The sequence below is a fragment of the Diadema setosum genome, chromosome 5 (assembly GCF_964275005.1).
Source record: "Diadema setosum chromosome 5, eeDiaSeto1, whole genome shotgun sequence".
Lineage (NCBI taxonomy): Eukaryota > Metazoa > Echinodermata > Echinoidea > Diadematoida > Diadematidae > Diadema > Diadema setosum.
This window is the reverse complement of record NC_092689.1, coordinates 25668761-25683274: the sequence shown is the minus strand read 5'-3', so window position 1 is coordinate 25683274 and position 14514 is coordinate 25668761. Positions and strand designations below refer to the sequence as shown.

The following is a 14514-nucleotide window of genomic DNA, read 5'->3' as shown; positions in this document are numbered from 1 at the left end:
GATCAGGAACTTCTTTGTAGCTAAGAATCACTGCAACTACGTTTTGAGTGCATTTACTTCAACAGATCCCCGTGTTGTGAATCTTGTGTGAATTTACTTTGAACAAAATTGTTGCGTTCTAATATTAGTGCAATTGAGGAGTGTATAAAGCATGTCTGAATGTATATCTTCATAATATTTTCAGAGCAATTGTATTTATTTTGAGAGAAACTTAATGAAATTTTATTCGATGTAAAAATTTAATGTCGGTATGGGGGCAAAAGTGGATTTTATGTACAGCAAGGAAAGCTGTAATTGACGTCATATAAATGTAATACATGTATGGTATTGACTGCTAAATTGCAATGTAATTGTTGAAAATATTTATGCATGCAAATCACCTGATTGGTCATATCAGGATGACTTTCTTTGTATCTCTGATATTTTATTGATTTTTGTTAGAATAGCGCAAAAGATGTGTCTCTCATTTGAGAAGATTATTTATGACATTCTTTTGAACGTTGAAAAGATTATCATTCTGTATTTTAGTTCTGGTTTCTATTGTATAACGTAAGCAAAGTTCTGAGTCTGGATGTTTTACTGTCATCTAAAGTGTTTTCATTAGTGTTATTATATACATCTGTGTGTGTTCTCAACTTGAAAGTGATGATGTTCATTGTGTGAATAAAAACAAGATTGACGTATTGTTTCCCTACAGAAAGAAAAAAAAAAAGAGACTGAAGGTGTACCAACCAATTGTGGTTTGGAGTTGATTTGACAAGCTTATACCGCGAAAATCTCGCCTTAACGTGTAACGGCTGTGAAAGATAGATTTACAGAAGGGAGAGAGAGAGAGAGATAGAGGAAGGGGGGGGGGGGGTGGGGGAGAAGAATAAAGGCCTCTGTTGGCAATTCGACATACATTATGCACATGCAGTGTAGTGAAAATGCATATTACACTGTATATGCACACTCTATGCACACACACACACACACAAACACTATATGGAAATACATATGCAATATTTGTATAGCATGTATGTTGCGTGTTGATATTAGTATATGCATGTATATAGGGGTGGGGTGGGGTAGTGATTGTGGTTGTTGTATTGTATTGTTGTATTGTATGTATTCTGTGTATCAAAAAAAAATAATAATAAATACACTCTCTTGTCAGTGGTGCAAGTCCAACACACAAACACACAAAAAGTTGCCAACATCACCACCCTAACACACACACTAGAAAATGTTTCTCATACATAACTGTTGTATGAGATCAAGTACAAGTACAAACAAAATGTTAGAACTTCAACAAGCCTGATTTCTTGAGAACATATATGTTACACATATGTACAACGATTTTCCCCCAATCTAAAACTGTTAACATACAATGTACTAAATTACGTTTTTAGGAAGCATGATTTACATTCAGCATTTTGCAGATAATGTGGGAAAGATGTTTGGACACTAGTTCTAATGATTTCATTACAGGTGCGTTTGGTGGTTATTCTGCCGTAAAATCTGCTTTCAGTGAATGAATAAAAAGAATGCTTCTCATGCATTCTTCTTTAAATACCACACACACTCAGAAACCAGGATAAAACTCCAATCAAGAACTGTGATGATATACAAGACAATCACCTGTGCAAGTCAAATATTTAATGATGATGCATCTATTTTTTCAGTCCATCATAGTCACATACACTGATTTAATAGTTCTTCAGTTAGTGCCAACATTTTCTTTATCAAGTATACTTACTCGACTTCTGAGATATAAAGACTACAATGTGTACGTCTTTTCCTGTTCTCTAACAAATCTTTTCGTGAGTAATTAGACGCCAAAAAGTTGTGGTTGAAATAACCGCTGCTGTTTAGTTAAATAAAATGCCTCCACTTCCATCACAATCACTATACAGCACACTGTATGTGCCATACACTGACCACCAACACATGCAACTGACCCTTCATACTGCTATGAAAAATTTCTTGATCACTGACAGATGATTGACCTTAACCTCATTTTGAATAGAGAAAATGTTTTTTAAAAAAGTTTATAATGTGCATAATCCAATTAATTTCAATGCTTTACACTCATGCTTCTCAACCTGTGGGCCAGAAAGTCTTCCCAAAATAAAACAAGGAAAAGTAGAATTTACGCGGTGCGTAATATATGTCCCCGCCGGAAGTAGCATTTTGTAGCAAAATGTACAATACAGGTCACAAATCAAGGTCAAAGGTCAAAGAAATCAAAGGTCAAAATTCTGTGTAGAAGTTTTGAAGCCCTCACCTGCTGCCATCACATAAAGCAAACGGAATCGAAATCGGGTTAGAAATGGTGAAGGAGTAGCATTTTGTAGCCATTGTCCAATATAGGTCAAAAATCAAGGTCAAAGGTCAAAGAAGTCAAAGGTCAAAATTCTGCGTAGAAGTGTTGAAGCCCTCACCTAGTGCCATCACATAAAGCAAACGGAATCGAAATCGGGTTAGAAATGGCGAAGGAGTAGCATTTTGTAGCAAAATGTACAATACAGGTCAAAAATCAAGGTCAAAGGTCAAAGAAGTCAAAGGTCAAAATTCTGTGAAGAAGTTTTGAAGCCCTTACCCAGGGCTCGACACTAACTTTTTTGTTTGGTGGCCCGTGGGGCCACCAAAATCCTCAATTTCAAATTTTTGGTGGCCCGAGAGAAAGATCTGGTGGCCCCGAAAAAAAAACAATAAAAAAACATTTAAAGTCCTGTTTTTTTTTTAATGAGTCAAATATCTAAGTTTTATCCAGTCATAGTAAGAATTGGAAGTTGGACATAACTCTAACCATAAATAAACTTCAACAAACTCGCAACACTCACTCTCAGGCACTCATTCAGTCCTTTTCATCTATCCTTTGAAGAAATATAACTGCTAATTTCCGGCGCAAAAAGTTACGAATTAATTGACGTACTTTTCAAAAAAAAATTGGTGGCCCGAGGCGGGCCACCAAATTTGCCCTTTTTGGAAATTTGGTGGCCCGACTTTCAATTTTGGTGGCCCTGGGCCACCGGGCCACCGTTAGTGTCGAGCCCTGCCTTACCTATTGCCATCACATAAAGCAAACAGAATCAAAATCGGGTTAGAAATGGTGAAGGAGTAGCATTTTGTAGCCAATGTACAATATAGGTCAAAAATCAAGGTCAAAGGTCAAAGAAGTCAAAGGTCAAAATTCTGCGTAGAAGTGTTAAAGCCCTCACCTAGTGCCATCACATAAAGCAAACGGAATCGAAATCGGGTTAGAAATGGCGAAGGAGTAGCATTTTGTAGCAAAATGTACAATACAGGTCAAAAATCAAGGTCAAAGGTCAAAGAAGTCAAAGGTCAAAATTCTGTGAAGAAGTTTTGAAGCCCTTACCCAGGGCTCGACACTAACTTTTTTGTTTGGTGGCCCGTGGGGCCACCAAAATCCTCAATTTCAAATTTTTGGTGGCCCGAGAGAAAGATCTGGTGGCCCCGAAAAAAAAACAATAAAAAAACATTTAAAGTCCTGTTTTTTTTTAATGAGTCAAATATCTAAGTTTTATCCAGTCATAGTAAGAATTGGAAGTTGGACATAACTCTAACCATAAATAAACTTCAACAAACTCGCAACACTCACTCTCAGGCACTCATTCAGTCCTTTTCATCTATCCTTTGAAGAAATATAACTGCTAATTTCCGGCGCAAAAAGTTACGAATTAATTGACGTACTTTTCAAAAAAAAATTGGTGGCCCGAGGCGGGCCACCAAATTTGCCCTTTTTGGAAATTTGGTGGCCCGACTTTCAATTTTGGTGGCCCCGGGCCACCGGGCCACCGTTAGTGTCAAGCCCTGCCTTACCTATTGCCATCACATAAAGCAAACAGAATCAAAATCGGGTTAGAAATGGTGGAGTAGCATTTTGTAGCCAATGTACAATATAGGTCAAAAATCAAGGTCAAAGGTCAAAGAAGTCAAAAGTCAAAATTCTGTGTAGAAGTTTTGAAGCCCTCACCTAGTGCCATCACATAAAGCAAACGGAATCGAAATCGGGTTAGAAATGGCGAAGGAGTAGCATTTTGTAGCAAAATGTACAATACAGGTCAAAAAAATAAAGGTCAAAGAAGTCAAAGGTCAAAATTCTGTGTAGAAGTTTTGAAGCCCTTAACTAGTGCCATCACATAAAGCAAACGGAATCGAAATCGGGTTAGAAATGGCGAAGGAGTAGCATTTTGTAGCAAAATGTACAATATAGGTCAAAGGTCAAGGTCAAAGGTCACAACTGAAATTCTGTGTAGAAATTTCAAAGCTCCCACATAGTGCTATCATATAAAGCAAACAGAATCAAAATTGGCTCATAAATGACAGAGAAGTAGCAAATTGAAGATTTTGATCACACACGGACACACACACGGACACACGGACACACGGACACACACACGTACGGAGCCCGTTTCATAGTCCCCTGCTCGAACTCGTTCGGCGGGGACAATAATCAATTTGTATCTGATTTAACTGGGCGTCAACAATCTTTTTAAGGGCCACAGCAGGCCTCAGATTTAAAATGGTTGAGAAGCATGGCTTTACACCAAGTCACATTACAAATGGACTTGATTAATAAAATTAATGGCTGAAAATTTTATTTTTGGTTGGAATATTACTTTTAACATGAATTTTGGTTGCCTTTGACAATTGACCTTTTCACCCCTAACATTGCAGGTATTCAGATTCAAATATTCAGAATCTGAAATCTCCAGCCAAGAGTAGCTAAAGACTACATTACATTTGCATTGCAAATACAGTATGCGAATATATCACTTCAGAGTGCATATGATTAACACACATCTCTGCCTGACTGCTTGAAAATCGTCCACAGATGGGTAAAGTCAGTATAATGATTATGGTCGCTCAAGTGTGAAAACATATTATGCATGTGTTATTTTTGTGTACCATGGCGAGCTCTTCCGTGGATTAGCAGTCCATCTGCTATCTGTATCAGTGACTAGGACGTTAGCATTTCTCAACAGTGTTCCATTTTTTCTTTTCCACTTCAACACAGTTCAGGAGTGTCCCCTTGAGTTCCAGAACACACACAGCTGAGGCACAGTTACTTTATACGCTGCTCATCACAGTAGCATTACATGAAATGTCCAGAACCAAGCTCTGTCTGGTTTGAAATGTCTCTTTCTCAACTGGAACAAGAAGGTCTGGTGATCATGACAGCTTCGGTGAAACTTCAATGCTGTTTATTCGCAGGACAGTCAGATCTGTATACTTTTCTGTAAACAAAAAAATGAAAGGAAAAACAGAAAGGTAACCTTTTCAGGAAGGTGCAGCAGAAGGGACATTAATTCCTTTGGGACTTTTGGGCCTGAATTCACGAAGGTGGTACATTGTACAATTGAAACCATGGTTTTAACCATGGACAAAGACCGTAGTTTTGTATGGGGCACCAAGCGTCACATGGCCCATTTGATTACGAAATCAGTCATTTTGTCTTAATGTTAACATTTCGTAATGAAATGAACATTTCGTCGACGAAATCGACAAAATGACTGATTTCGTAACGAAATAGGCCATGTGACACTTGGCATCCCATACAAAACTACGGTCTTTATCCATGGTTTAAACCATGGTTTCAATTGTACCACCTTCGTGAATTCGGGCATTGGAGTGTAACATGTTATTTGACACGACAACAGTACACTTTGTAAAATGAAATAGAAATATAATAAAGAGTTTGCCTATCAGAAGACATAATTACAGAATTATGGAACTGTAAACATGTGAACACAATGTCTCTTTTTGGTAATCAGTGTTCTAGTAGTAGCCAGGGCATACCGGTACATACTTGGGTTGGATTCAAACCAATGCCCTCCTGATCAACAAACAGGCATCTCATGCAACTGATTTGTCAGTCAGTTGTAATAAAAACAACAACTTGATACAAGAATTCATTGATTTGAAAGTATTTTTATGTTGTTGCAATAGTACAGTGACGTGACCTCTAACCTTTCACCCTTTTATAAACTTCATTCTAATAATTATCTATTTATTTTTACACATCTTACAAAATCATATCACCACTGGACATTTTGTAGATGAGGGAGCAGCTGAACTATTATGTCATTTTTGACCAAAGTTCAGTGACCTTTGTCCTATACCCTGAGAGATTCTCACAAAAATTTCAAGCATCTGATCTACACCTCATGTAGCACATCTCGACCAGGTTCCTAGAAAATTCATCATGCAGTTTCGCTAAGATCACATAAGTGAGCTGTGAGACAAAATGGACACACAAATAACCAGAAAATATAATGCTTTCGGCACCTTTCAGGGCGGAGGCACAAAAAATCTAGAGGATTAGTATCTTCCTATAGCATTAATAATCATCTTGATAAGTTATCACACTGTCTCACCTTTGTACTTTGCAGCACGTTTCCTTCTTCTGAATTTGAAGACAACTTTCTTCTCACTAATGGTCTTCTCAATTATTGTGGCTTCCACTCTCACTGCATCCAGACTGAAGATAAGATAAATCAATGACATACATGCAGAATATTCAAATGCTGTTGGGTAACATGCATAATATTCAAATGCTGTTGGGTTGTTTCTATCAACAAACAATATCAGATGATGACAAAACCTCCTAGTATCTACTATTTCAAAATTCGACCAATATATTTCACATGCCATACTTAGGAATCTGGAAATTCAAAGCATTCCACTGCAGCTTTATGAAGCATGTTAATTTAAAGCGATATCATGTACTGCATTATCACTTTGTCACTATCTTTGCTTTATCTCCACATTCTATTACCCTCCCACCCCCCCCCCCCCACCCGTCACAGACTTTCACTTGTCTGCTCTGTCGAAAAATATTAATGCAATGTCAAAGTAAAGTGATATGATAGTGATAATGACAATCAGCATTATTTACTGCCATTAATAAACTCTTTACGGGGTATTATCATTGTTACACAAAATGATAATGAAGAAAAACTGCTTCTTATTTCTTCAGACAGTTTACCTGAGGAGTGGTTTTCCAATCAATGTGAAGTTATCTCCACCAACCAGAAGAACCTATAAAATAACAAGTATGCAGAGAACAAAAAAGACAGATAATGAATTACTATGAGTACAAAAAAGTTGGGGTGGCAAGTACTACTTTTTGTCAAGCCAAATCCTGAAGTATGCATACTTTAATGTTTTCATGAGATCAAAATAACAAAAACAAAAAACAAACAAAAACACAATGGACACTACTAATTGAATGCTAAGTCCTTGCTTTGGACAGAAATTACAAACTTCAATCAGCAGTGACCATACAAAACATCACTTGGAAGCAGTAGAGACATTTACTATTCTGCACAAGATGTAATATTCAACTCTTTGAGGAATGGTGTTATGCTATGATAGGTCATTGGTTTGTGTGAATAGTGATACTGTATCATTTAAACTAAATTTAGTGATTTGCCATGAATGTTAAGCACTATGGTCAGGAAAAGAATGAAGAAGGTAGCAACCAAAAAGCCCCACCCTTTACATAGAAGACAAGCCTCAGCATTGCTCATGACTGATCACAGCAAATTTACTAGGCAGAGGAAGAGTATTACAGATCCATCATAATGACTGAAAACAGAAAGGTGAAGTCAAGTACATGTAGTTCATAGACATCAACTCTTTATATACATCCCTGATCAGTGAGTCTATATTCCCATACTTTATGCTAAGAATAGATTGATCCCCAGTGCAGTTAATGACCATAATTTATAGGTGTACACACACAGTCCTCTGGAATGTCAAGTGCTACCTGCATTCAATCCCTTGATTCTACGTAATGGGTTGCTGCAACAAAGAGCCTTACCTGTATAACCACAGCAACTGAGAGATTTTGGTCAGTACTTTAAGACAAAGCCTTATGACAGTCACAATGCTACATCACATTACTAACCACACAAAAAACCCAAGCAATCAACAAGCAAATTTTAAGTCAGCAAAGCAGTATTTATGTAAAAGAGAAACCAAAAATGATTCCTATCCCGTTCGTGGGACAGCAAATTCCAGTCTAACATGTATAGGAAACACCTAGAATGAATACCAGGTATCACTTTCCTGTAGTGTGGGTACTCTCCCCATACTCATCTCATTTCACAATTTTAGCCAAGACTCAAACGTGTTCCACAGTTTAAGTGACAAATCCATGAGGCTATGATAAAAGTCTTAACTAAATCAACAGATGACACCAAAATTGTTCAATATTGACACCTTTTCGAGTCGTATCCTCTCTCCGACATCAGGGGGCAAATGATTCTGGACAAGTATCAGATCACCGACGGTGATTTTGTGCTGCAAACCAGACAGATGGACGACAGCGAAAAGGCGTGTGTGGCCCTGGGAAATTTCACCACTGACAGCATCTACAACATCTGTGATTGCAAAGAAGAATAATGGTACTGAAAGATTATAATTTCCAAACTTTAACAGGATTTTATTCTCTGTTTTGAAATCTGCCAGAGTTATGGAGTGTGAAAGGGTCAAGACAGCAATTTAGAGAATTGGAAAGACGGCACACTCTTCAACAGTACTATGATGATAGATATCAAATGCTCAGTAATTTTTTAACCATTTTTTGTCATATCTCAGGAATACTTATTAGGCTTTGGCAGTCACATAAATTCAAACATTTATTTCACTGGACTATCCACATCCAACACTGACTTTTAAAAGATGTCTGGCTAGGGCATGTTCAGTGTTTGAAGTACTTTAAGAGCTTTGTCTTATTTTATTCTTTCTTTTCTGCTCATGCAACCACACTGATCGTGTTTCAGTATTCTACATAAGTTGTGCAGCTTATTTTATTCCAACACCTAGCAGCATGATAACATCTTTTATCTGAATAATGTCTCTTGAAAATCACTTTACAAAGCATAATTCATGTCATTTATAAACACTGTTGTACTGTTATAAACACTGTTGTACAATTACAATTTGTATTCTTGCATACATTTGCAAAGGGTTATACATCAAATTGATCCGTGTTCTCCTTGGAAATCATATATTTTTCACTTTATTTGGAGTTTTCACTACTGAATGTTGCATATGTTTGTCTGTAACTTTAAGGCTTAGCACTTGCAATGCCCCCAGAAGCCAGTGCTCCAGTTTGAGTGATAAAAGTTTACTACAAAGAGCACAAGTAGCTTGGGTAAAGCATGTTAGTGAAGTGAGGTACTGGTATCCTTTTTTATTAAAGTGTTAATTCACAATTTGTACATGTGACATTTCATGTCTTCAAACAGAGAATCTTAGGCACATAACATCACCATGGCATGATGTAAATAGGCACAGTGAGATTCAATACAAAATGTTAACTTTTAAGTGAGGCTTACTGTGTTTGCCTGTTTTAATTATGAAAGTACATGACACTGAAGTCTGGACATTAAATGTACATCACACACTTCCTGTTTCATTAGTCTGCCAGGGTGAATCTAAAAATTATACAAACATGGTGGACACATCCTTCCTGATTGCTAAGTACTCCAACATACATTTGGTTTGAGATCTCTATAAGGGTTTATAAGAGATGAAAAGACTTGAGCTCACACATCACAAAATTCCAGTTCTCTCTTTACTACACCCTGCACTATACACCACACATGCTTGGTTACGCACCTGATGAATTTGGAGGATGAAGACTTGGTACCAGAGATGAGCAGAGCCTGTGAGGTTGCCTGCAAGTACATCCAAGATCAACATTACATTGTTGATATGTTAGCATTGCTAATCATGTAGAAATTGATTACCATAAATACACTAAAAGCCAGCAAACAAATAAACAAAAACAAAAACACAAGAAACAAACAAAAGAAACGCATACCTCACACGTAAGATTACTATACATTGAACATGATGTACATGAACATGATGTAGTTACCATGGTAAATGACATCATCAAAAACAAATTATATCCTCCAAAGTCAACAGTTGCTTCTAGAGTGATCACGAATGACTGGGTACTGTCTATGACGATGTGGACTCATGGACTCAAAGCATGTAACCATTAAAGACTCTTCAAAGTATTTACACTTGTTTCTACGATCTTGTGAAGTACATAATTATGGAACTTGGTCTGCTAAAATATCTGCATCCATAATGAAGAGCCATTCATATTCTTTGCCTTCATGATTCAGCACAACTTCAAAGAGCAAACATACAATTTTTCATTTTTTTTTTACGCCTTCAGTTTGCTTGCACTGAATATGCCTGTTACCAGGAGATCATACTTGTACAGTATCATTCATCAACTGAAAATAATGATTTGAACCCTCTATATTGAAGGTAACCCTAGAAATGGCATGCATACTGCAATAATAACTGCTACACGTAAACATAGTAACACATCATACCAGTACTAAAAAAAAAAAACAGGTGTATTTACTCCACATTGTTACCAAGTTGTATAATTTGTATTATTGCTGTCACTGTTGCTCATGGGGTCAAACAATAATTAATTCTCACCTTGAATTGTCTAGCAGCAAGCTGGACATTGGATAAAGTTTACTGCATGCAACTGGATGTGGAAAACTTGAATAAACATTCTGGAATACAAATGTTCTGCCCATTTGAAGAATATCTGGCTTCTTCCTCGAGAAGTCTATAGAAATTAAAAGAAACAAACCAAAAAATGATCTTGAATTGCTTGGATACCTAAATACAAAGATATGATTTCAGCTAATTGACAGTGGAGAGGACTAAAGAAAATCCAGTGGCTATACAGTGCACACTCTAATTATTCATCATTTTAGATATGCACTTTCTTTACTAGTACTTCCAGTTATAGTTTGGTGATAATTGCAAAGAAAGTGATCTTTGTTGCAGGAGTGAAATTGGGTGCATGTGAAATGTATTGACACTGCTCCACAGTACAGGGATAGACAACTGGCAGGGCATAATCATAAACTTAAAGTACAAATTGAATCAGACATTTTGGGAGTTGTGGTGGCATACTGTAAAAGTGGATATTTTTGTATGAGTAATTTTTCACACTTGGCCAGGTACGATGACTTTCATGTATCGGTTTATATTCGTGCTGGTTTCTGGTTGCGCAAAATGTGCAAAAAATTTCAACATCGGAAAAATTTCCACTTTAAGTTTAATACTTTAATACAAACAAACAAATGACTAACAAGTATAACAATCAACATGATTGATACAATAATTAACAAAAGGGTAATGGATGTTTATCTTAATGAAAGAAGACGGAAAAGGTGGGTTTTAAGAATGGATTTGAAATTTGCAAAAATGGGTGCAGGTCGAATGTTTTGTCGGAGAGCATTCCAAAGATTAGGTCCAAAAACTGCAAAAGATCTGCCCCAAATAATAATACATTTGTATGTGTTGGTTCTACCGTGTGTGAAGGAACACTTGGTTGCTTAAGCTAAAGGTTGCGAGGAGGGTGATTTAAGGCCTAGAAATGTCATGCCTATGGCGCATATAGACCCCGAAAAGTACTAGTAGGGATTCCTACTAGAGAATTTTAGTTACACACGCACACACACACACACACACACACAAGGGACAGTTATAGCCCTGTATTTTAGCTGCACTTTGTCTTTGTTATCATGTAAAATTTGAAATTAGGCCTAGACTCTAAGTCTAACATGTCTAACTATACAACGTTAAAAGTTATTTTATACGCGATACGGCACTGAACATACACCTGTAGTACACCACACCAGACCCGCCAACCAGTGCCAAAATACACCAGATGGTGGACTGCACTTACTCGGAAGAAGAAGAAGAAGGAAAGATACATTACAAGCAGACAACCGCCCTGTAAGAGTAATTATGTAGGGCCTAGCTAGCCGTTTTAAATACTTGAGACTTTAATGTCTAGATACCACAGAAATGTGAGCATATGGGACTAACATGGAGCGCGCAAGTGTGACATCACTGAGAATGGCAGTGAGCTGCACAGTCATTTATGGTGTACTTAATTTGTCCCTCTCAAGATGAAATCATAAACGACAAAAACCAGTAGTATCTGAGTAATAGGGCATGCCAACAACAGTCAATAGTATTGCTCTTACGACAAAAAGCTGTAAGTGATCTCCGCAGAATCGTACTCATGGTGGGCTTCGGTTGTGGTTGATCTTAGCACAAGATGTATGTCCATAAAATGGCTACCCAGTAACGGCTAGCCGGCTACTGAATATGAATGAGCAAAAATATAAAGGGGGGGGGGGGGGGGATGGCACGAACGTGTTATGACTACGCTGTATTATTATGCGTACCAGTGATACTGAGTGCATATTATTATCGCCAAGACCGAATAAACTCAATTTGGACAAGGTTGTATCCTCGTGGATTGCGCAGTAAAAACGCAGACTTAGTAGAACACCAAGATTGAGGGAAATTGGACCATCCGTTCAAAAGTTATGAATGGACAAGAAGAATATGCCTTGTGATGTCACACTTGGACAATAAAAGGAACTATAGAAATGATATATATATTATATTTTCATGGGGAAGGAGCACTTGGCGTACCTCTTTCTGAAGGGAGGGAAATAATGTCACCAGTCACCCTCAACATATATGTCAGTGCACGACGTGTGGAAGGAAGGTGTACTTTTCATAAAAGGTGAACTTTTGTCTAATTGTCTTTATTTTCCATGGAATCATTGCAGCAGTGGCAAATATAAACGATACTAAATATGTTGATGAAGTATATAGTTGCGGTTTCTTTTTTTCTTTTTTCTTTTTTTATAGGAAAGAAGATTTCTTGATGGGTATAGATATCAAATAAAAACATAAATCAACCGAAAGGATATTCGTGGAATGGCACATTATCATTAAATTAGGCCTACTGAGTAACAATATTTTTAGAGACCAAAGAAGGTATAATTATCAGGGAGGTGAGTCACCTCCCTGATAGAGTCACCTCCCTGATAATACAGTATGTAGCCTATACTAGGCCTACTTGACAAGTTGAAACATCAAACTCTTTTTGGTAATTAAAAATGATTAAAATAGAATTATTCACATTCTGGTCTGGAATCATCCTCCCCATGCTGGGCGAAGTCATCAATTTGTTACTCATCTTTTCTTTTTTTCGCATTTCACATTGCCAGTGTTTTATGATTTGCACTTTTACTGGCTAGCCATAGGCTTTTACGGCTAATCCGCACTGATAATAGCCATTTTAAGTTTTTCATCATTGAAGGCGCTGCTCAATGGATAATTATTTTCTTCATTATGAAACGTAAACCTGTTCAAAGCCCCATCTCAACCGAAGCTATCCATCCCTTCAACATTTTATATACCCCTTCCAGACCTTTCATCTAGAGGGACCCGATCAGGGACGGGCATATTTTCAAACATAAAAATCAATAGCCTAACTAGGCCTATGATTTGGCTTCAGAAAAGTTTCGGCTCTGATCTTCACTGTGTCATTTATACTAAGTTCAGTCAGCATAATCCTTCTTGGGGTTGGGCTATTGACTGTATAAATGTATAAATCACCTCTTTCAGGTTGATCATTTCCTGGTAATGGAAAGGACAGTGCAAGATTTGAACAATGTCACTTTAAACATAATAATATGATCTTTTGAGATGAGGAACCCCTTATGAAATATGAAAATTATTGTAAATCTAAGAGGAATTCAAAGTTTCTTTGATGTTGTTGGTTTTGAAATTGCCGAGATATCCAACAAAGCAATCCAAGGATCACTCTGTTTTTAATACTTTGCTTTTGGATATGAGTTCATTTCAAAACCGATTTTCATCAAATAAACTATAGATTCCTCTTAGAATTGTATGCTCTTTAAATAACATTTTAGAAAGTGGCTTCTAAGCATCTCGCAAATCATCATCTCAACCAATACTATTTTTTTTTCTATAAATTTTGAACCACCATATAAAAATCGCCCCATAAAAATCCTAGTCGTAAACTAGTACAGGCCTACGATAGCACCAGGTTTTGCGGCTCTTGTTTCAGGTTCTCATGAATGTGAACTGACGGCGCACCCACCACACATGACAATGACAATGACAATGACATTTTTTTTTTCTTATAAATGTCACCCAACGTCAGGGTATTTAAGAAAATTTGAACAAACATCGTAACAGATAAAATCAGTTAATACATACGTCATTATAAATCATATATATAAACAGAAAATTGCATGTTATTTACAAAATATTCAAAATAAAATGGTGCAGGATCCAGAAGAGAGAAAGAGAGTGAGAGAGAGGGAGAAAGAGAGAAGCAAGATAAACAAAACAGTTAAAAGCAGGGCAACAATAACGCAGATAAAAGCAATTTCAAAAGTATTCAAATACCTATTAACATAAAAGCCCAAATAATGATATAGATAATAATTATTTCTTGTGGAGCTTCATTATTTCCTTACAAATGCTAGGCCGAAAACACGTTGCCGCTGTTATTAATATTCATAAAGACATGAGGACGTAATTGCTTATTAATATTCAGTAGTCTGTTACTGGCTAGCCATTTTATAGACCTCAGGTAACCCGTTTGAGGGTTTTACG

General features: G+C 36.9%; 1 protein-coding gene across 1 annotated transcript in view; it reads right to left on the bottom strand.

The window, feature by feature from the left end:
• Window positions 1-4460: 4460 nt before the first annotated feature.
• Window positions 4461-14514, bottom strand: part of LOC140228650 (large ribosomal subunit protein bL21m-like) — a 148025-nt gene continuing 137971 nt past the window's right edge. Inside the window, exons 2-8 of the mRNA XM_072308902.1 lie at window positions 12054-12099; window positions 10483-10618; window positions 9637-9695; window positions 8233-8393; window positions 6995-7047; window positions 6384-6487; window positions 4461-5243 (exon numbers count right to left, since the gene is read on the bottom strand). Coding sequence (XP_072165003.1) covers window positions 5179-5243; window positions 6384-6487; window positions 6995-7047; window positions 8233-8393; window positions 9637-9695; window positions 10483-10618; window positions 12054-12093 — 618 coding nt within the window. The 5' untranslated portion in view covers window positions 12094-12099 and the 3' untranslated portion in view covers window positions 4461-5178. The remainder of the gene's footprint in view (window positions 5244-6383; window positions 6488-6994; window positions 7048-8232; window positions 8394-9636; window positions 9696-10482; window positions 10619-12053; window positions 12100-14514) is intronic.